The sequence below is a fragment of the Giraffa tippelskirchi genome, chromosome 5 (genome assembly GCF_054371585.1).
Source record: "Giraffa tippelskirchi isolate mGirTip1 chromosome 5, T2T-mGirTip1v1.2.pri, whole genome shotgun sequence".
NCBI classification, from domain to species: Eukaryota; Metazoa; Chordata; class Mammalia; order Artiodactyla; family Giraffidae; genus Giraffa; species Giraffa tippelskirchi.
Genome location: NC_137279.1, coordinates 167,527,465 through 167,550,420, shown reverse-complemented (window position 1 = coordinate 167,550,420; position 22,956 = coordinate 167,527,465). Strand labels below are relative to the sequence as shown.

General features: G+C 54.1%; 1 protein-coding gene across 33 annotated transcripts in view; it reads right to left on the bottom strand.

Moving 5' to 3' along the window:
* Positions 1-22,956, bottom strand: part of LRP8 (LDL receptor related protein 8) — a 77,515-nt gene that overhangs the window by 17,760 nt on the left and 36,799 nt on the right. For 8 of the 33 annotated variants that reach the window (XR_014052210.1, XM_081485229.1, XM_081485237.1 and 5 more), the window contains exons 4-10: positions 15,832-15,960; positions 12,096-12,479; positions 11,058-11,180; positions 6,876-6,995; positions 6,678-6,803; positions 3,109-3,283; positions 903-1,130 (exon numbers count right to left, since the gene is read on the bottom strand). Coding sequence is in view for 32 of the 33 variants with exons in the window: in XM_081485229.1 (XP_081341355.1) it covers positions 903-1,130; positions 3,109-3,283; positions 6,678-6,803; positions 6,876-6,995; positions 11,058-11,180; positions 12,096-12,479; positions 15,832-15,960 (1,285 nt within the window). In the remaining variant the exon portion in view is untranslated. Of the gene's footprint in view, positions 1-902; positions 1,131-3,108; positions 3,284-6,673; positions 6,804-6,875; positions 6,996-8,157; positions 8,197-10,137; positions 10,261-11,057; positions 11,181-12,056; positions 12,480-15,831; positions 15,961-22,956 lie in introns of all 33 variants that reach the window. The other 25 variants (XM_081485245.1, XM_081485251.1, XM_081485252.1 and 22 more) reach the window with 11 other exon arrangements.

Genomic DNA, 22,956 nt, shown 5'->3' with positions numbered 1-22,956 from the left:
TGGGTGCACCCGTGTGTGCTGAGTAAACGGCCCCTGTCAGTCACTTCCCAAGGCCACACACACCCTCTCGGGTGGCCAGTCCCAACCCCAGCTGCCAGACTGGCAGAAGAGGGTTCTCTTGTCGCTGTTTAACAATTAAGGAGACAACAGTAGGAAGAAGCTGGTGATTCTGGTAAGCAATATGATGCCTCTGCTTAAAAACCATGCCATCTCAGGACATCATCACTGAGGAAGGAAGGGAGTCCTGCTCTGTTCAGAATCCCTACCCCCAATATAGAGGCATGGCCAGAGTAGGTCAGCCTGGGTGATGAGGGGCCTGGAGACTGTGGGCAACACGGGTGGGGATGGAGGTGGGCAGCCTGGAGCAGAGTAGACCCTGTAATTTTGTTCCTCAAATCTCTTCGGCTGTCTGGAAGGGCAGGGAGGAGACATGCCAGAGGTAACTCCAGAGGCCAACCAGAGAGATTTGGGAACGTGAGAAACTAACAAAGAACACTTTCCAATGGGCAGAGCTGCCCGCAACTGAAACAGGCTGTGAGATGTAATGGGCTCCTGTCTCTGGGAGTGTGAGTACCTGCCAGATGCCCACCTGCAGCGCATGGCAGCCTGAGGGAAGACGTCCTGCTCCAGGAATGTCTACAATCTCCAGCGCCCTGAGATGCTCAGTTCTGCGATATGATAAGTGAATATCCCAGTCCTGGGAGTGCCCTGGCAGCCAGTGTACAGGGACCCCTGGGGTCAGGCGTTCATAGGCTGAGGAGCCCGCAGGGACTTTCTCCCCCATTGCCGGTGTCTGGGTGGCCCAGGGCCTTCTGAAGCCCTCAGGATAGTGCTGGTGACAGACACATGCAGACTGAGTGCCCAGCACAGTCTGGGCACACTCTGGGGGTAGGAATACTCACCCTCGCAGGGGGTCGACGGCAATGGCCCGGGGTTCGCTGAGGTTACGGCTGAAGAGAGTACATCGGCGTTTGCCGTCGACTGTGGCCACGGAGATGGTCTTGTTGCCGGAGTCAGTCCAGTAGATATGCTTGTGGACCCAGTCCACTGCCAGGCCCTCAGGAGAGTGCAGCTGCTCGTCAATGAGGACATCCTGCTCCACGGGGTTGCTGGCTTTGTCCATGTAGGCGCTAGGAGTAACCAGGGCTGGCGTGGGCAGGCATGCCACCCCCAGGGCCCATCTGCAGCTGCCCTTCCCCTCTCTTCCCTCTGGGCCATGGCAGTGCACCAGAGAGGAGCTCGGCTCATTTCCATTCAATGGGTTCCCTGGGCCACTGGGGTAAGGACACAACCTCGAGTCAGCCACAGTCTCTGGCCTGAAGGAGCTCAGTTTAGAAGGGACAGAAATTTATAGCCTGATAATTACACCAATACTCTGTGATTACGGAAAGTATCAGAGGCTGTAACAGCAGAGAAGTGGAAACTACCTCATCCTGGGGGGCTGGAGGAGGCCTTGTGCTTGAGCCCTGAAGGACCAGTTCACCAGGAACACAAAAAACAGACAGGTCGGGTTAGAGTCAGCATGTGCAGATGCCAAAGCAAGTGTTCTGAAACACTGAGAGAGCCGGCGGGTGGGGGTGGAGGAGGTACGTGAGGGTGTGAGACAGGAAGTAGGTAGGAGGGGCCACCTCCTGATGGCCCTTGCATATGTGCTAAGGGTAAAACCAAACAGGTCAGAGGACATGGCCAGACAGGGGAGTTAGATCACTGTGGCACCTGCAGAATACGCAAGGGTTTGGAGGGGGAAGGGATGAAGGCAGGGAGATCAGTTAGGAGGCTGTGAGCACGTCCAAGTGAGAGACGAAGAGGGTCTGCAGAAGGGCTGAGGCAGTGAGAATAGAGAGAAGGGGCCAAAATGCAGCAGACACTCAGGAGGCAACACTAGCAGGGCTTTACGTCTCCCAAATGCTGTTTTCCCCAAGGCTGTTTTCTTCTCCCAGACCCTCTCTTTGCTCTATTAGTTCCACAGTGCCCACGGCCATCCATGACTCCAATTCTCTGATCTTGACAACTGTCTAAGTTTCAGACTATAAAGCCAACTGGCCCCCTTTGAATGTCTCATGGACACCTTGAACTCAACACATCCCAAACTATTCACCCCATCCCCCTCTTCTCAGCCACACTCAGCCTGCCTATCCCGCCACCATCTCTCCCCTCCTGTTCCCATCTCAGAGAACGGTACCCAAGTATCAAGCGAGAAACCAAAACTCTCAAAAACGAACTCTCAGAATGAAAGTGGGAATTCATTTCAACTCTTCCTCCTACAGCCCCATACCCAGTCTGTCATCAAATCCTGCCTCTTTCAGTCACAACTGTTGGACACACACTACTCAAGTTGGTTCTGGGTGTGCGAGTATGAGTGTGTCTGTGTGCGCTGGGGTGTGATAGGCATTGAGTTGTCAGTGAGTAGCCACTTGGCATTGCTTCCATTCATCCATCCCACCATTGGTTCAACAGTCCACCCAGGGCCTGGTCATCGGCAGTCCTGAGTCCAAGTGGATCTCAGGACAAAGAAAGGACATGACTACCAAAAGGGACTTGGGCGCGCAGAAGCTCCTAGGAGAGAACTTCCTTGTGTGTGTGAGGAGCCTTCCTGGGAGCCAGAGCCCACATACTGATATGAAGGGCTGGTCTGGGCATAGTGCCACCCCCAGACCGGGTGGGAGATGTCCTCTAAATTCTTCCTTCATGATCATCACAAGGGATATCACTGTGTTCTGAGTGGGATCCTCCAGGCAGGAGCAGGTCTGAGTCATCTTTGAGTCCTGAGCATCCAACACACATGCATGTGAGAGGCTCTGAAAGTCCCCGCCAAAGCCAGAGGCACCTTCCTGTGTCTTGCACTGCCCAACTAGGCCACCAGAGGTCAGTCAAAGCCCCCATGTGTGGGCTCAAAGCTGCTCTCCAAACAAAGCCCTCAGACTCCGGGGCCCAGCAGGTGGAGAAGTCCTGGCCGTTCCATGTGCACTGTGCTCCTGCATCCCCTCCTAAGCCCCAACTCTGTCCTGGGGGAACCTAGGGGCAGAGGGGGTTCAGAGGCCACCCATCCTCTCCTCCTTTGTCAGCCCCTCTCCACGCCTTGGCTGCAGGAGCCAGGCTTCTGCTCACCTGTAGATCTTGCGGTAGGAGAGGTCACACCAGTAGATGCGATTGGTGGCAACTTCAACGTCCAGCGCCACGACGTTCTTGAGCATGGGGATGAGCCGTGAGTAGTCCCGCTTTACCAGGTCTATCCTCCGCACTTCGTGCCGGTTGGTGAAGATTAGGGATGGGCTTCTGCCAGCTGCCATGCAGGGGGGTTGAGAGGGAAAGGGTCAGCGCAACAGGTGGGGGTCTGGAGACCAAGGCTCTGCCACTGGTTTGCTGGGGGACGCCTCATTTCCTGTAAAAAGTGGTGACAACTCCTACCTCACGAGTTAGAGAAGTGAGATAATGGGTACAAAAAGCATAAGATGCAAAGTGCCACACATAACAAGAGGGATTTTTTTTTATTAGACACAAACTCCCCTAAATCTGAGATGACTCCATTTCCTTTGGCTTGTATGGGAGGCTTTCTGCAGTGACTCCAGCTCCCTGTCCAGACTCATCACTCACCCCCCTAACACCTTGGTCCCAGCCACCAGGCTATCTGTCATCATCTCCCCACGGCAGAGCTTTGCTGCCTCAGGGCCTTTGCTCAAGCTGTCCTACCTACAATGCATTTCTCCCCAACAGCTGCCTCCTCCTCTGCTTGGGCCCCACTGCAACATTCAAGAAAGGGCAACATGAATGGTAAATGATTTACAAAGGTGACTGAGGCTGCAGGATGGAGCATAGACCTCAGGGCTGGCAGTGAGGCTTGAGGGAGGAGATTCAAGGAGGTCATTGTGAGTCTTCAGTTTACACAGTGTGTGTTTGGGGATACGGCAAGAGATGAATCTGCAGATGCCAGCAGGGACCCAATCACAAAGGATCCTGTGATCTGGGTTTGCACTTTATTCTGAGCCAGTAGCTAGGGCAGGATGTGTATAATATGACACAGATTATATACATGCAAAAGGACAACACACAGCTGCTGGTGTATATACAAACTAATTTTCAGACTTAGTATTAGATTTTAGGAAGAACATCAAAGGTTTAACACTCCTGGCTACCCCATGGGGAAGGTCACTGTCCCCCAGGCCTATGAGGGTCTAGAACTTGCCACAAGCCACTGTTCCTCCAGACTGTTTTCAGATGTAATGGGCCACTCTCAGGTACCTGCACTGTCTGAGTGGTAACACGTGTCCCTGGAACTGCCTGGGCCTTCTTCCAGTCTTGTTTTCCAGCTGAAACTTCTGTGGGGGCCCCTGGTCCCTGTCACTGCACATCTCTGTCAGGCTAATGTGCTCCCCAAGGGTAGGGAGGGACCAGCACAGAGCCATGTGGGGCCTGGAGCTGAGGGTATGACCTGTGTGTAGTGATGGAGATCATTTCAACGCAGGGTGGGGGTGACAGGGAGGGTATGGGACACAGAGCATGGAAAAATACAGCTCCACGTGCAAGGAGAAAGAAGGAAAGCTGGGTTCAAGGCCAACTCTGCCATTGACAGTCTGTGGTTTTCCTCGCCTGGAAAGTGAAAGTGGAAGTCGCTCAGTTGTGTCCGACTCTTTGGGACCCCATGGACTATACAGTCCATGGAATTCTCCAGGCCAGAATACTGGAGTGGGTAGCCTTTCCCTTCTCCAGGGGATCTTCCCAACCCAGGGATTGAACCCAGGTCTCCCACATTGCAGGTGGATTCTTTACCAGCTGAGCCACAAGGGATTTCCTTGCCTGGAAAAGAGCAAAGACACCTCATCTTCCTGAGGGCAGGAACTGGGTTACAGAGTATCTTGAGCTGATTTTTACAGAGAGTTGTGACTGTGACAGGTACCCTATGTGTTTACAACTGGAGTTTTTGTGTAACTGCACTTTAGATATAGATATGTGGGGGTTGTGTATACATGGGCCATTGTGTGTTGTCTCCACTGCATGTATATAGTCTCTGTTATGTGTCATATCTGTCCCAGGTGGGGGTAGGAATAGGTTGCATGTTACACGTGATGTGCTAATGTATGTGCTGTACATTGTACAGTTAGGGTGCTATGTGTTTCAGGTTTGCTGGCTATATGTCAATTATGGTAGCTGCTGTATTGTTATAGCCTATAGAGTGGGTATTTGTGCATCTGAATTCCAGGTTCATATATCCAACAGCCTACACAGTACTTCCGCTGAGATGTCTAAACAGTTTTGTTAAACTTAACATGTCCATATTAACCCAATATTCTCCCAAACCTGCTTTTACCATCTTTCCCAATGCCTTAAATAGCAATCCCATTTTTTCATTTGTTTAAAAACCTCATGGTCATCTTTGATTCCTTTTTTCAGTTTCACATCCTACATTCAATTCATAAGAAAATCCTGTTGCTTCAAAATAAATCCTAACCTTGAAAATATATTCACATTGTCTACTTTTCATTATCTCCATGCAACACCCTGGTTTAATCCACCATTACCTCTTTCCAGGCTGACTGAAATGACTTCTGCAACAGTTACCCAGCTTCCTCCCCTGCCCCTGACAGTCTATTCTCAACACAGCCGCTAGAGGGAGCTAGTTAAAATGGAAGGCACCCTGTCCCCTTACTCTGAACCCACCAAGGTTTCCTTCTCTGCTTGACTAATAAGGAGAGGACGGAGGAGCCTGGTAGGCTGCGGACCACGGGATCGCTAAGAGTCGGACACGACTGAGCGCACTTTCACTTTTCACTTTCATGCATTGGAGAAGGAAATGGAAACCCACTCCAGTATTCTTGCCTAGAGAATCCCAGGGACAGGTGGGCTGCCATCTATGGGGTCGCACAGAGTCGGACATGACTGAAGCGACTTAGCAGCAGCAGCAGCAGCCCTTATAATGGTCAAGAAGGCCTTTATGATCTCCCCTAAGTCACCTTGTGGGCTTCATCTCCTCCTATTCTCTTTGCTCCAGCTGCACTGGCTTCCTCTTTGTTATCTCAACACAGCAGGTATGCTGCTATCTTTGGTTCCTGCAGGTCATGCATGACTCACTCCTTCACCTCCTTCAGGTCTTTATGCAAATATCACTTTCGCAGCGAAGGCTTTCCTGACCACTCTATTTAAAATCTTAAGCCACTGCCCCCTTGGACTTCTCTACTTTATATTTCTCCTGAACCCTAATCACCATCTGCCATGCACTGAATTTTATTTAGTTTTTTGATTTCCTGTCTCACCCACTAAAGTGTAAATCCTATAAGGACAGAGATTTGAATCTGTTTTGCTTACTGTTGACTCTCTAGTGCCTACAACAATGTTAGGTGTTCTGTGTAAACAAATGAATAAAACAAGTGAATTCCATCGGCTGACCTGATGATCAGTGTCAGGTCTGCACGCGGCCTGCTCTTTGTGTCGGTTGCCTATGTCATGTGTGGCCAGCATGGTCCAGTTTATATCTGTCATGTGAGCACAGTCTCTGGGTGGCTCTGTGCAGGGTCAATGTCGTGTGCACAGTTGCATTGTGTGTGTGCTATATATTGCAACTTTCTAACTGAGTGTGTGAGGTGGTATGTGTGCACACCCACTCCTCACATGTGAAGCGTGCTGCTTCCTGGACTCCCTCAGAGCTGCTCCCCTACCCCCCACCTTGTAGTGTCCATACTGACCGACAGCCTTGCAGTTCTTGGTCAGTGCGTCCATCTCGTAGCCAGGGTGGCACTCGCATTTAAAGTAGCCCTTGTAATTGACACAGATCTGGCTGCAGGCATCTGGGTCCTCACACTCGTCGATGTCTGTGGGGAGCAGAGGTCAGAACCAGCAGGAGGAGCTGCCTCTGCTTGAGGGGCTGGGGTGGGGGTGCTCACCGCCACAGGTCTTCTGGTCCAGGAGCTGGTAGCCTGCAGGGCACGTGCACTCAAAGCCAATCTTAAGGTCAGTGCAGATGTGGGAACAGCCGCCATTGTTGTGCAGACACTCGTTCAGGCCTGGGGAGGGACATGGGCTCCTGAGGGTCCAGGAACTGAGACTGGGGTGGGGGCAGGACATGGATGGGCCTGGAGCTGAAGCAGAGACTCAGGGCAGCCTCAGCCTCCCCCAGAGCCTCATCGAGCCTCAGCCTCGTTAGCCAGGTGACTGGGCAAGAGGAGGCTCAGAGAGGGTCCTTGCTCAAGGCCAGACACACAGATAGGACAGGGTGGAACCAGAACTCGGGTCCTTTGCCTCCCAGGCCAGGACTCTGTCCATCACCAGCCTGGAGGCAGCCAGGCTGCCTAAGGTCTTTCCTTTCACAAACACATTTCTTATGTCTCCTTCCTCATGACCTCAGTATTGAAGGGACCTGCATGTACCATGTCCAACCCTCAAGTACCTTAAGAATCCCCTGTGAAATATCCTTGCTTAACCACCTCCAGTCTCGGGAAGCCCACTTCCTCCCGAGGCAGCTGGTGCCATACAGGGTTGGCCAGAGTCCAGTGGCTCCCTCAGAATTTCCTTAAAGCACTGATTCCTGGTCCCCTGCCTTTCAGGTGCCTTTCTCTGGATGCACTCCATCTGTCCATGTCCCTCTCTGGACAGGGCCCAGAGCTAGTCTGCCACCCAGAGGGGTCTGAACTACGACAAGGGCTGCCCTCTACTGAGCTTGCGGTTATTTAAGACTGCCAGGCCTCTATCTCCCTGGCGCTATTGCTAAGTCAGTTCTCTCACACTGTGAACTATGGTGTACTTTTTCCCCCTCCTCTCCTCTCAGCACCTGTCCCTATTCCTACACTTGGTCACAAGCCTGGTCCCAAGATTACCAACTGCTGCAAGGGATGAAGGGGTCTGGTTCCCCCATCCTCCACTCCCTCACCACGTCTGGCAGGGTCCTAGCGGAGGTCAGAGAGGCCAGGACCAAGGCTCACCAAGTTCTTACAGCATCTTCTGGGCTTTAGAATCACAGAAGGTTAACTCTTCAAGCCAGGGGAAGGTGCCGTGCCACCCTCTGCCCATTAGACCCCTGCCCCGCCACTCCAGCCAAGCCAAGCAGAGCTGTGCCGAGCCAGCCAGGGCCATGCACACAGCCAGTCTGAGCTTCCCACCCCAGGCCATGCATAGCTGTGGGTGCCCCCCCTCCAGCCTGAGCCATGCTGGGGGAATGTTCCCCTTTACCCCTGGGCCGCCTCCTGTTTCTCTGGGATGTTGGCAGAACTGAAAGAACAAGACCATGGTAATCCCATGATTGGTGGGCTGGGGGTGACTCGGCCAGGCCCAGCACTGGGAAGCCCCAGCCCCTTGGGGTGGGCTGAGCCATGGTAGCTCTGGGGTGGTCTCTGTAGGGCACCACCTCCAGGAATCTTCCCGTCACTCCCAGCCCTCCCTGACCTCTCCCATACCACAATGCATACTCCTCCCTCAGCGCCATCCATTCACCTGTTCACTTGCTCACTCATGGCCTCAGTCACCATCACTTACTTCCTCCCTCTCCTTCTGCAAGAGTGGCAGTTAAACCACTGTATTTACTGAGCACTGGGCGGAGCGGGAGGTGCGAGATGGCTCTGATGGGGGAAGGGGAGAGCGCCACATGACTTAGGCTTCCTTGAAAGATGAAGGCACAGAGTCCTCCAGGGTTGAGGTGAGTCAGGGTCAGAGAATGGGTAGAGGGTCTCGTCAACCCTGGAAAGCCAGTAAGGAGGCAGAAAAGGGGAGTCTCTGGGCCTTCCCAATTTGATCTACCCTGGAGGTGATTCTGCTGGGGGCCTGCAGCAGGGAGGGAGGGAAAGTGGTCCAGAGAGGCCTGAGGAGCATTTGAGGTCCCCATGGAAGGAAGGGGCAGTGTCCCCAACACTAGTGCCCACCTGCATGCACACACCTACATGCACACACACACCAGCTCACATGCACAGGCACATTCACACAGACATGGGAGCCACACAGAGACACATGATGCAACTCCCTTGCCTTCCTCCGAGACGGAGTCATGGATACAGACACTGGTCTCTCACCAGCACAGAGACACAAACACATGCGTACATACGTCTCTTTGGAGTGTCATGCAAAAGACAAGAGAGAAAAGAGTTCAGCAGGTTAGTAGTCTCCAGTAGGGCGCCTAGGCTCAGATGTTCCTGCTTCCCTATCCTCTTTTCCATAACTTCCTTCTTCTGGGACTTTTCATGGCAGAGCCTGGGGGGAGTCTGTCACCTGCAAGCTCAGACGAAGGCTGAGTGACCTTCTCTCAGCTTCTCTTCCTTCCTGAAATCAATTTCTTAATTTTCAACGTGGGCAAAAGTGTGATGTTTCAGGAAGCTCAAGGGAATGATCTCCTCTGAAGGCCCAGGAAGGAGGGTGCTGGGTGGAAATGGGTCTGCCAGGAAGGCAGGGGAGGGAGGGTCTGACCTACGCTCTGTCCGCTCAGGGATTCTCTGTCCAAGCTGCTGACCTCAGCAATGAACCTTCCTAGAGCCTACTCTGGGTTTCCCACGTGCTCTTAGTGATGTCCGCCCACCTGCAGTCCAGATTCTCCTGCTCCTTTTAGCCTGGAACCCGGCCTGACAGCTCTGGCCGTCAGGACAGCCACCTCCTTGCACTCCTTGCTCGTGTCCACCTGTGAGTCTGTTCTCCCAGAAAGTTCCTCAGGGCCCAGAATGGTGCCACCCTCTGCTGCTGGGTCTGCCCTATCCTTCCCAGGCCTGGCCTGAGCCCAGTGACCTTCATCTGTGCCTCGTCTGGGCACCCGCTGGCTGTTCCCCACCTCTTCCACTGCAGGCTCCCCTGCTGGGGGGCTGGAAGGCCTCAGAGGCCAGGGCCCTGGCTAGGACAGCAGGGCAGAAACAATGAGAAAGAGAGAAAGTTCCTGAGTGAGCACACACTCAGAGGTCTGAATCTGAAAGAACTGAAGAGAGGCTGTGTTTATGAGAGGAAGCACAATTTCTGAGCATTTGGAAAGGAAAGGCCCTTAGATTTGCAGAAACACAGAACAAGAGGCCCCAAAGGCAAAGAGCCCTGTCTGAGACCACGGGACAGCACACGGGTCCAGAGAGAGGGTCAGAACAGAACATGTGCAGAGGGGCAGGTGAGGGCTGTGGCCTGAGGGCTGGGAGGGGGTGTGACGGGGGGGTTAGTCCAGCAGTTGGACGGAGACAGGTACTGTACCACACTCTTTCAGAGGCTCATCCGACCAGTCCCGGCAGTCCCTCTGAGCATCACACACTTTCCTGCCGTCCACGCACTCGCCACTCTTACACTGAAATCTGCGGGGACCCTCACATGTTGACTCTGTCGGGCCGGACAAGAGAGTGGACAGCACCTGTGAGACCTTAGGCAGGGAGGGTTGGGGTGGGCTGGGCCCATGGGAGGTGAGGAGAGCTCCAGACTCAGCCCCCACCGGCCTCCAGAGGGTAGCCCAGGATTGAAAGCTGAATACAGGGCTGGTGGGAGCTCTGTTCACAGAAGGACAGGACCTCAGGGATAACCAGGATCAAGGAGGAGGGCAAGGCGTGGGGGGTCTGCATCTGATCTACCAGCATTAGGGACCTTGGAGGGAAATGCAACCCCTTTGCAGAGACCCTGGGGGCTGCATGGACCATCTCCCAAGGGGGCCTATGCTCCAGGGGTCCTAGACTGGGGAGGCGACCTCACCGCCCAATCCTTGATCCATTTCTCCAGATGACCAGGGGGCCAGGGTCCCTATTCCTGCAGGGTGATGACAGAGAGCCTCCTGAGAATTAAGGGGGCTCCTGGGGAGCAGGACGCTGCATCTGCCTGGTCTGGGAACCAGTTAGTGAAGCTGCTTGGAGGTGCAGATGTAGACAAAGGGTGGGTGCTGGATCTCCTGCAGTGCCTTCACATCCCTTCCCCCAGGCCTCTTTCAGCTTTTGTTAAGTCCTTAAGGCTCCAGCTCTAGTGCCACGAGGACCCCAGGGAAGGGGTCTGGGTGGCCTAGGGGCAAGTAATACTCTAGGGGAAGAGAGGCATCATAAGGACCAAGGGGTGATGTCTCCCAACTCCGCTCTCTCCAGGGAGCCAGGGGAAAGCTCAGGGGGTGCTGTCCCCTTGCCACTGACCACACTCACCCTGCAGGCAGCCAGTTTCGTCACTCCCGTCTGGACAGTCCTGCTCCTGGTTGCAGCGCTTGATGGCAGGCACACAAGTCCCATCCCCACACTGGAACTCATCTCCACGGCAGGTGCCCAGCGCTGCCAGGGGAGGGTGAGCGGACAGGGTCAGCGTCTTGGTGCTGGGACAGCTCTCCTCCCCCACCTCCAGCCCCACCTCCACTCCATATCCACCCCCGGCAAGAACAGAACCAGTGGCTGAGCTTGGGAGTCTTCGGAGGACACCTGGCCAAGGCACAAGATGGGGAGACTGAAGCTCAGAGAGGGGGAAGGCCTCACCCAAGGTTACACAGCACTCTGGCAGGCAAAGCCAGGACTAAAACCCAGGTCTCCTGTTTCCCTCTCTATCATCTCTCCCCAGGGCCATCCCTCCAGAACAGACATGTAAACTTCTTTGGAATCTCAGTGCTCATTACTTAATGACCTCATCCTTTCAGCAGACCCTTCCTCAGCACCAGGATGTAGGGGTGGGGGACACAGATTACCAAGAGCCTCCCCATCCTCTAAGAGCTCAAGGGTGCAGAGCAGGGCTGAGGGGCAAACGAGATCACAGTGTGGATGTGTTGTAAGACAAGGTGGCCAGGAACCTGCAGGAGCTCAGGGGAACCCAGCCCAGCAGGGCCCATCAGAGGAACCTGGGAGAGGCCTTGAAGGATGAGCAGGCCCAGGAGGTAGGGAGGGCTGGGATGGGGGCTCTTCTTTAGCGTACCAAAGTCTCCGGCATTGGAACCAGTGGGTGACTGCTTGGGCCAGGGAAGGCAGGGGTGGGAGGTATGTCAGGGGCAGGGGTGCATCACGGAGGGTCACAGGTACCTGTGAAGACCCTGAGCTCCGCAGCTTAGCAGCCATGTGACCACATACACTTCACGTTTCCCCAGTTCTGTCGCCCCCGTTAAACCAAGACTAGGGTCGGAGTAGGGCGAGAAGAGGCGGCCCCTTCCGCGGACGGTGGCGCACCTGCGGCCCTGGGCGATATGGGGGCGGGCGGGGGCTTACGGCAGTCGGCCTCGTCCGACTTGTCCTTGCAGTCGCGGTCACCGTCGCAGCGCCAGCCCAGGTGCACGCACTCGCCGCTGCGGCAGGCGAACTGGGCGGCCGCGGCGCAGGCGGCGGGCGCGGGCGTGGCCCGGGGGCCTGCGCGGCCGCACAGCTCGGCCGCCTCGTCCGAGCGGTCCTCGCAGTCGAACTGGCGGTCGCAGACCCAGCGCTCGGGGATGCAGGCGCCGCCGTCGCCGCCGCAGCGGAACTCGCGGGGCCCGCAGGCCGGGTCGGCGCAGCCGCGCTCGTCGCTGCCGTCGCCGCAGTCGTCGTCGCCGTCGCACACGAACACGGCGGCCAGGCACGAGCGGTTGCTGCACTGGAACTCGTGCGGGGCGCACACTGCGCGGGACAGAGAGCCGGTCGGCCCGCCGGACCCCACCCCCGGCGCCCCGGGTCCGCCGGTCCCGCTCCAGGGGCCCTGACCCTCACCCACCGGCCTGAATGAGCCCTGGTGGGGGCCCCAAATGTGGACGGAAAAGGGTGCCTCCAATCCAGGTCCAGCTAGGGTCATGCTGGGCGACGCGGGGCAGCAGGCTCGCTTCCCTAGCCTCACTGGGAGCGGGAATTCCTGTCCTGCTGCCTGCAGGATGGTGGGACTGAGTCTCTAAAGCTGCAGAGTGTAACCTGTCTTGAAGGCCTCTCCCGATGTTCCCAGGAAATGATAAGTAGCATGACACCGACCCTTCCAGGAACAAGGCCTCGATCTGCTTCCTTACAACACAGTTCAGGCCCCTCCCCACTCCCTGGTTTGCTTGCACTATCCCCTATAAGTCCCTTGGCCTGGCATCCAAGGCCACTGGCATGCAGCTACTGCTGTACCCCATCACCTCACTCTGCTCTCACCCTGCTTCAAGTCACACATTAGACCATTTGTACACTTTCCTACTTCCCCAGCCTTTGCCCAGGCTGTTTCATCTGCTGGGCGCCCATCTCTTGCCCACCACTATCTCTATCACAGTGATGAGTTCGAATCCTTCAAGGGTCCAAATTCTACCTCTTTCATAACACACTTCATGTTCCCCTGCTTGGGAAGTTTCCACACACCTCCACTCTCCTTTCAGGTGCCCGTCACAGCCTGCTTAGGTGTCTGGGTCTCGTGTCCTTCTCTGTCTGCCCCATGACCACAAACTGCATGGGGGTGGGCTCTGAGATTGACCCACTTTTTCCTGAAGGTCCAGCACAGAGCTCCCTGCAGTGAGTGCGTGTGGTGTGGATGGAGGCTGGACCAGTCCAGGTTTGAGGAATAATTTAGGGATTTGCAATCATTATAGGTACAGGTCACTGGCCCTGCCTGGCACCCTGGGCTTCCCCTCCCTGGTGGGCTGCTCTGAGTTCAGAGGCTGGGAGAGCCTTAGAGACCACTAGCCCCACTGCCAGTTTACAGATGGGGAAACTGAGGCCCAGGGAGAGGAGCAACATGCCCAGGGTTGCACAGTCAGTCCGCGGTGACAAGGGGTCCAGAGACCAGGTTTGGGGCTCTTACTTCCTACTCTGACTCCTCCGGGCTTTCTGGTTTTCTTCCCACCCTGGAGTTCAGCCTGTTTCTAGAGCAGCCACCTGGCTTCCTCCCTCCTTCATTCCTTATACAGAGGCCAAGAAGAGGCTTGAAGGCCCAGGCTGGGCATGGATGCAGGTGCTGCGTGTGCATGCGTGCTAAGTCATTTCAGTCGTGTTCGACTCTGTGACCCAATGGACTGTAGCCCACCAGGCTCCTGTGTCCATGGGATTCTTCAGGCAAGAATACTGGCGTGGGTTGCCATGCCCTCCTTCTGGGGATCTTCCCCACCCAGGGATCAAACTCTCATCTCTTATGTCTTCTGCATTGGCAGGTGGGTTCTTTACCACTAGCACCACCTGGGAAGCCTGGTAACTTGGTGGTGGCAGCACCCCATTTTTCCACGTGGGGGTACCGAGAGTCTGTGTTTTTACTTTCTGTTGGAAAAATGTCCTTTTTCATTGTTAGTGAACATAAAATAGAATGATGTCTTCAGCTTCACAATGTAGGCAGCTCATGTCATGTGTTGCTGATGGCTCTATCAAGGTTCTGACAGATGCATTTTTTTCCCCTTCTGGGCTTTTGGGATGTTGGGGCCTTGGTAGGAAAAGCACACCCTACTCTGTGATGTCTGCCCCTCAAGGTTAAGCTGATGCCTAGATTAGCCTTCCTCCTCCCTGTCCAGACAGGGAGGGAGGACTCACTATGATCAGAGTTCTAGGAGGAAGAGCTGCTTTATCGTGAGCTTGCTCCAAGGTTTCAAAGCTGACAGCACCTTTAAGATCTACATCATCAGGCCTGTGTTCAGGGACCCCTCCCAGCATTCATGAATGGAAGAAGCTTTGAGGGATGAGAGAAGGGAGAATTCTTTTTCCTTTGCCTTGGTGATTGGAAGCTGAAGCAGAGAAGCCCAATAGGACCTTTGAACATGACTATCTTCTATAATTAACAGGGAACAGCCCTGCCACAACATGCCGTAGTTAGAGCTATTCCCACTCCTGGCAATAGTGGCTGATAGCTTTGATGACTGCAGAAACATCTGATTTTCAGGAGGTATGGAGGGGAGAGGATTCTCACTAGCCAGGGAGGCCCCACAGAATTATCACAGCTGCAGAAATGAGGCAGTGTACCACTGGGGCTTTGCAATTGCTGGTCCTAGCTAGGATCTGCCCCCATACCCATACCCTTCCAGTTTCAGAGATATCCAAATTCCAGAGACTTACATTCTTATAGTGCTGTGACCTAGAAGCCCCCAGAAGAGGTGGCACTTCCCCTGGGCCAAGAAGGATGGGTAGGATACAAAGACAGAAGCTGGCAGAGTGAGCAGGGTGGGAGACAGTGGTGGGCAAGTGCTTGGCAAAAGCCCCCGAGCAATCGCCCGGATCTCTGCCCAGCTTCACAGCCCAGTTCCAACAGCCAGTCTGTCTCCCCCATTCATCATGAGCTCCCAGAGAGAGGCTTATAGGATTCACCTTCTTGTCCCTTCCAGAGCCTGGCACACAGTAGGTACCCGTTGCATATGAAACATGCCCAGCCAGGCCACCTTCCCCACTGGCCCAGGCCCTGCTGGCCTTCCCCTTGGGAAGGAGATAATCCTGTATTTGAAGCCCAGTGATGTGGAACTGCCCCAGTGACCACTTCCATCTGTCCCTGCAGAAGCCTGCTGAGAATGTCTTCCTGCCTTGTGACATTGGTGCTCAGGTCTGAGATTTCAGCAACAGTCCTCAGGAATCTGTTCCCTTCCTCCCGACACTGCCAGTGTCCTTGCCCAGGCCACCACCATCTCTCACTACGGCCCCCACTCTGGTCTCCTGCCCCTGCTCAGAGATCAGTATAGACTGATGGAATGGATGAGCAGATGTCAGGCATGGTGAAAACACGCATGGACTTTGCTGTCCGGACCTGAAGTTGAATCTCACTCAGTTCCATCACTTAGCCGTGGGCATTTTTCCTCACTTGTCTGAGCCTCAGTTTCCTCACCCACAAATGGGGATGATAATGGCTGCTCGTGAGGTGGTTGTGAGGATGAAAAAGAATGTCTCTTCAAAGTGCCCGGCCGTTACTAGTGTCCTGACCGTTCCCCTTTCCTCTCCACCTCCCAAGCCCCCTGGAGAACCTGGCCCTCCTCCCCCACGAGTGGCCGCTGCTGCCCAAGGCTGCCTGACCGTGACCCTGGGGACCAGACCCTGGACTCACACGTGGCACATCCAGCCTCGTCCACTCCGCTCTCGCAGTCCTTCTCCCCATCGCAGCGCCACGAGGCCGGCACACACTTGTGGCTGGTGGGTCCGCAGCTCAGCTTCTCTGCAGGACACACCTGCTTGGCTGTGGAGAGAGACACAAGTGCACAGCTTAGCCGAGGGGGACATAGGGCCTGCTGCCAGTGAGTCCTACTGCCTGACTCCAGCCACGTGGCCTGAAGCCCTGAGAATCCACCAGGGCCTTCCTGCCTCAGTTTCTTCGTCTGAGAAGAAGTTCCTCTGCCCCTAAGACTTTTTAATTGATTTGTTTATTTTTGGCTGGGCTGAGTCTTTGTTGCTGTGTGGGCTTTCTCTAGTTGTGCTGAGCGGGAGTGACTCTCTAGTTGTGATGTACGTGTTTCTCATGGCAGTGGCTTTTCTTGCTGTGGAGCATGGGCTCTAGGGGTGTGTGGGCTTCAGTATGTGTGGCATGAGGGCTCAGTAGTTGTGGTTCTCTCTAGAGCATGGGCTCTATAGTTGCAGCACATGGGTTTAGTTGCTCTGCAGCAGGTGGTATCTTCCTGGACCAGGACTTGAGCCTGTGTCCCCTGCATTGCAAGGTGGATTCTTAACCACTGAACCACCAGGAAAGTCCTACCCCTAAGACCTTCTGAATCCTACAGTTGACCCTGTCACTGCCCTTCCTAACACCCTCTCATGGCCCCCTGGTCCCTGGCCCTCAAGACCCTCCTCAGTTGAGCCAACCCCTCCACCTGCCTCACCGGTCTAACCTCCCACCCTTCCAAGCCTTCCCTTTAGGCTCCAGCAATATGGAGCCACCATGCCCTGCATGCTCCTCTACCATTTCCAGCTGTGTGTCCTTGGGCAAGATACGCCTTGTTTGGGTCTCAGTTTGCCTTCCAGATTAGTGACTCTGTGATCCGAACCTGCAGATGGGAAGGGCTCACCACGGCCCCAACAGCTCCCTCCAAGCCTGCCTCCCCCTGTTAATGTGCCGAGCCCACTGCTGAGAGCAGTCGCTGTGTGCCAGGGCCCAGTGGGACCACACAGCTATAATTACTGCAGCCGCAATCAGAGACTGACTCAATCAGGGGCCCGAAGCTCCAGGGCTGATTCTCAATTTGGAAGAAAGAATGAGAACCCTGATCCAGCCTGGGGATGGCTCTCATCCTGAGAGTCCCAGGACAACCCACGTGACAGACCCAGCCGAGGCAGAGACATCTCAGACCTCCATGGCTGGCTTCCTCACCCTGCCTTCCAGGGTGTACACAGCCAAACTCAGTGGTCTCTAGGATGTGCCAGGCACAGTGCTAGACACTTCCATTGTATCTTCATAGTACTCCAGCAAGGTATAGGTTATGTTGGGGCCTCCAGCATGAAGGTCGAGGGCATGGGCTCTGGAGCTTGGCTGCCTGGGTTCAGCTCAGTCACTTGTTGGCTATCTACCTTGGCCATCAGTCCTTATCTCTGTGCCCATAAAGTGGGGATAATACTATTCCCAGTCCCACTGGACTGTTCACAACTACGTTAATGTCTGTAAAGCATTTAGAATGCCCAGCCAGTGCTCACTCATGATACCTACTATTATTCTCCGCACGTAGCAGCTGAGGACTTATCTAGTCCCTCAGTGAGTATCCTGCTGTGTACCAGACATGGCACCCAGTGCTGGGTCCTACTCACACAGTCATGAAGACCCAGGTGAGGGTGCAGTCAGCTGTGTCTCGTGCCAGAGGCTGAGAACAGTCCACGGCACCCTGGAGGCAGTGGGTTACTGGTACCGTACCTTCAGTTCTTCTCTTTGATCTCAGAACAGTTTCCCCAACCTCTTACTTCCATAGCTGGGATGAAAGCCCACAAGAGATGGAGAGAAGGACACAGACAAGAATAGTTGGGGACAGGTGTCTGAGTCAAGACCCCCAGATACTACTATACCATGGGAAAGGAGTTCCTTGGACCTCCCAACTGTGGACTTCAAAGTTATCCCTAGGAGTACATTTCATAAATATAAGGCAACCTGTTGGGAATATAGGATTCATGGGATTCATTTTACAGAAATTTCCCTTTACAAACACTTTTGGGCAGAGCCCTGGAAGCACTGACACTCAAAGACCCTTTACACAGGCTTCCTTGGGGATGTGGTACAGGTGGTGAGGTGCCTGGGAGTCAGGGGAGGGGCCCAGAGCACCTCCATCACCCACAAACTGCAGGAACCGAGAAAGTACTTCCCGCTCTGGGCCCAGCAGAACATGAGGGGGCTGGACAACCAGCATGTCCCAGATAAGGGGTGGATTTGTGGGTGGTGGGTGCAGGTTCTTGGGCTCCAGCTCACACTAGACTGAATCCAGTCTTCCAGGGCAGAGCCCAGGCATCTTAGCAACTCCGCCCACCCCTGCTTGCCCTGGTGATTCTCAGGCATGCCATCTGAGAACCACTGGGTTACTATTCTGCAAATCCAAAAGATACAGGAGATTTCATATCTTTTAAATCCACTCCCAGAAAAGTGATAGAGGAGGCACCGTATGTCTGTAAGCCCCTGACAGGGGACAGAGGGACGAGGCAGCATCTGTGCGCCAGGCCTCAGGAAACAGATGCTCACAGGGAGTTGTCAGGGAGCCGTGACTACTGAACACATACTATGGGTCAGGCTGCTTCATGCTGAGGAGTTAATCTTTTCCCATGTCATCCTGACCTTCTCCCTGCCACGTAAGCAGGCCCTGCAGGCTGTGAGTGGAAACTCCAGGGGCACCATTCACAAAGATCATCATGTTAGTGGCACCTCTAGAACAGAGCAGGACAGTGGTCCTGCAGGTAAGCACTCCATTTTACAGATAAGGAAACCAAAGCTCAGAGAGACCCAGACCAAAGCTCAGAGTAACTGGCCTCAAACGCAAAGTAGTGAGAGTCAGAGTCTAGATTCCTTTGACTAAACCCTGCTCTTTCGATCAAACCTCTCACTCTCCTGTGGGTAGGGTAGTGGCCCAGTCGTTGTTGTTCAGTTGCTCAGTCGTGTCCAACTCTTTATGACACCACTGACTGCAGCATGCCAGGCTTCCCTGTCCTTCACCATCTCCTGGAGTTTGTTCAAACTCACGTCCATTAAGTCGGTGATGCTATCCAACCATCTCATCCTCTGTCATCCCCTTCTCGTTCCGCCTTCAGTCTTTCCCAGCCTCAGGGTCTTTTCCAATGAGTCAGCTCTTCGCATCAGGTGGCCAAAGTATTGAAGCTTCAGCTTCAGCATCAGTCCTTCCAATGAATATTCCGGGTTGATTTCCCTTAGGATTGACTGGTTTGACCTCCTGGCAGTCCAAGGGACTCTCAAGAGTCTTCTCCAGCACCACAGGTCAAAGCATCAATTCTTCAGCATTCAGCCTTTTTTATGGTTCAACTCTCACATCCATACATGACATAGTGGCCCAGAACCAACCCCAAACTCTCTGCTCAAAAGTCCAGGTGATTGAAACGGCCCTTGACCCATCTGTACCATCTCTGGGGGCCTGGTTCTGCATACCCCAGTGCAGCAGGCAGCTGCTTGAACTTTGAATGAATATTTATACAGTTAATTGCATAACCTTTCAGCAAGGACAATGATTAAACAATCCGTCGGCTTCCTTTCTTTATAATTAATAAGACATTTGCTGTGTCCCTAAGTAGACAGCTCTAATTACAGGCTCTCGAGGATTCAGCAGTGCCTGACACCAGCCCTCCTACCCTCAAAGAGCCAAGGCACCTTCTTGGAATGTGGGGGACACAAGAGGCCTTGGAGGTCACACTGAGGAGTACCCATTGGAGTGACAGGAGACAGAGGTCCAGAGAAGAGAAGGAACCTGCCTGGGATACTGGACGCTGGGCATTACAACTGCTGTCTCTCCTGGAACCTCGCTGTCTCTGTTGTGATGCAGCTATTTCCCAAAGCAGGACACGGACCTCGCCCTCTGGGCTCCGGGGTCAGACCTCTCACTGCTCAGCCCCAGAAGCTGGTCTGGGGAGTGTTGACATGCAGTATCTCCTCAAGTGTGTGTGCTCAGTTGTGTCCAACACTTTGAGACCCCATGGACTGTAACCCACCAGGCTCCTCTGTCCATGGGATTCTCCAGGCAAGAATACCAGACTGGAGAGCCATTTCCTTCTCCAGGGTAATCTTCCCGACCCAGGGATCAAACCTGTGTCACATGTGTCTCCGGCATTGCCAGGCAGGTTCATTACCACTGCACTATCTCCTCATGAAGTGAATGCTATTATTACCTCCATTTTACAGATGGGAAGAGTGAAGCCCAGAGAGTGTAAGTCATTTGCTCAAAGTCTTGTGAAGAGCAGAGCTGCACATCTTCCCCAGGTCCCTCAACCCTAAAACACTGCTAACTTATGGCACTTCACACCCCATGGGGGGGAAAGTAGGCCCCGATGGTCTCCTGGTGGCCCTGGAGAGGGTCACTGAAGGGAGAAGAAGACTCACTGGGCCTTGGCTTAGGCAAGTCTGCAAGATGGGAGGTGGCTGTCTAATGCCCACTTTCAGGATAACTGAAGCTAGAGGCCCCAGGCAGCATAGCGCAGGAGATAGAGCATAGGTTTGGAGTTAGACAGAGCATGGGTTTGGAGTCCACATCAAATTTACTAACATGAAGGTCCTTCAACAAGTCATTTACCCTCTCTGCACCCTGGCTCCCCTTACCTGCACGTGGGGTTACATCATCTCCCAGAGCTGGTGGGTGGTTTATATGAGGAAACATGGAAATCCCTATACAGAACCCAGAGCAAACTTGGAACTCAGCAAACAGTTGTCCTTATTTTATTTCATGAAATGCAAAGGGCTGGGAGGGCCCAGGTCTCACCCCTGGGGATGGACATCACACCTTATTAGAGTCCAGAGGGCCCTCCACAATGCAGCCCCCACCACTGAACTGAACATTTTCCCCTCTCTCTCCATCTCTTTCCCTCTCCCGCTCTCTCTCTCTCAGAAACAGATGCCCCAGGGAATGCCTCGGGCTTGCTGTCCAAGTATCTTCAGGTTCTCAGGGGCAGGAAAGAGTAGCCCCACTTCCTCAGACATCAGGAATCCTCCAAGTCACCAAGGGCCTGCCACTGTACTCCAGAGTGGCCGTAGGCATTTATAAATTCCCAGAGAATCTTGTCTTAGAAATCCAAATCCAACCGTCCTTTCTCTAATTCAGAAGCTCACAAATTAATAAAGAGGGAAATGTCTGTTGAATGAAGGAAGGAAAGTGCCTGATGGCTTCTTATTGAGCAAGCACATCAGCAGTGCAGGTCACGGGAAGCGCAGGGCCGACAGCCTCCACTCGGGGACTACCAGCTCCCAGGGACCAGGGGCTCAGGCAGTGATGACTATGGGGTCCAGCTGCTGCCCCAGGAAGCATGGCATAGACATCCCACTGCGCAGAAGGGGACAGTCACACCAGGCTGCTTCTCACGGGGTCAGTTGTGTGGGCCCCTGACTTGCTGGATGAGCTCAGAAAATTTCTGATAGGAAAGTACGCTTGGTTAATCAGTGAGGTCCCCTTTCCAGATGGGAAGGCTCTAATATGCATGAATAAAACCTCATTTTCAATAAGCAGCACCCAGAATTGTAACTCACTCACCTTGAACCAGCTTTCCCACCCCCATACCGCACACCTCTCAACAGATGCCTGAAGGTGGGTCACAAACATCCCCAATCAAGGGAGCTATAATTAGAGCTGAAATGCTCCTTTCATTAGGCAAATGTCCGGGCATTCCTGCTGTGACTCCTGGCTCAATGTGACAGCCACAGAATCCAGAACCAGAAGGAAAGAGATCTGGGAGGAATCCCAGCCAGCGAGATGCAGATTATATAGAGGGGAACACAGGAATGGGAACCTGCTCCCAAATCCCTCCCTACTCCACACAAACCATCTTCACTTACACTTCTCAGATTTTAAATCAGGGAGAGGGCCTAATGTCAAAACATAATGATAAAAATCACACTGCCATTTCCTCCATCATCGACACTGTGAGTGCATTTTTTTCATTTGGTCCTCACCACCCCTGTAAGATAGGTACCATTGCCCCATTTTGCAGATGAATGAACTAAGGCTCAGGGAGATTGGGCAAATTGCCTGCGGTCTCACAGGTTAAAGGACCCGAACCCGAGTATATCAGACATCAAACCCACTATACTTGACTACTGCCTATAATCTTTCTTTGCAAGTGGGGAGGGGGCTCTATCCTGGAAACTGGCACAGTCCCCAGGAACCTGGTAGGCTGTGGAGGTTTCTATGACAACGCCAATTAAATGGGCAGTGAATTGGCTGCTGGGTTCTCACTTGGTCAGGAGGCTGTGAGCAAGCTTGTTACCAGGTCCTGCTGCCCCCATTTCTGCCTGGCCCTCAAGGTCCCACACTGGCTGACCTCCTCCAGGCAGCCCTCCCCACACACAGGCCTTGCCCACCTGTGATCAGTGTAACTGCACAGAAAGTGGGATCCTGGCCTTGTGCCCAGCTGGGTACAGGCAAGGAAAAAAAGGGCGTCAGACTCTTATGAGTCCAGGAGTCTTAGAATCATGGTCTCTGGAATTCTGGAATGTTAGAGACTAGAGCTCAGAGGGGGCAGGAAAGTATGCAGGACTCACACTGCATCACTGGGAGAGCCCCCTGACTCCCAGGATGCAGAGAAGAGAGCTGGGCCCCCGACTCCCCTGGTGGCAGCTCCCACACAGTGCTCTGTCAAGCCCCAGAGAGACTTCAGAGCCTGCCTTTTGTCATGGAAGGCAGACCAGCCACGAACACCCAGTGTGTCTTAGAAGCAGGGACCTCAGCATCTCTAGGCTTCCAGTTACTCAACTGCCCGATAACTGTGCTTTACAGCTGAGCCCAAAGCAGGCCTGGGGAGGCAGGAGGTGTGAGGCCAGAGACCCCCCACCCCCCACCTCCCTAGCCCAGCACAGCCCAGAAGATGGGAAGGCAGCAAGTGCTGGGAGGGGCAAGAGTGGGGAAGACAGAGAGAAACACAGGCAGGATGAAGAAAGAGGGCAAGGCGGAAGGGAGGAGGGGGCAGGCAGAGAAGGAAGGCAGCCCAAGTGCAGGGCTGGGCAGGAGGGAGATGAAAAGGAGCACCGTTGCAAAGAGACAGAGATGTGGGGAGGAGC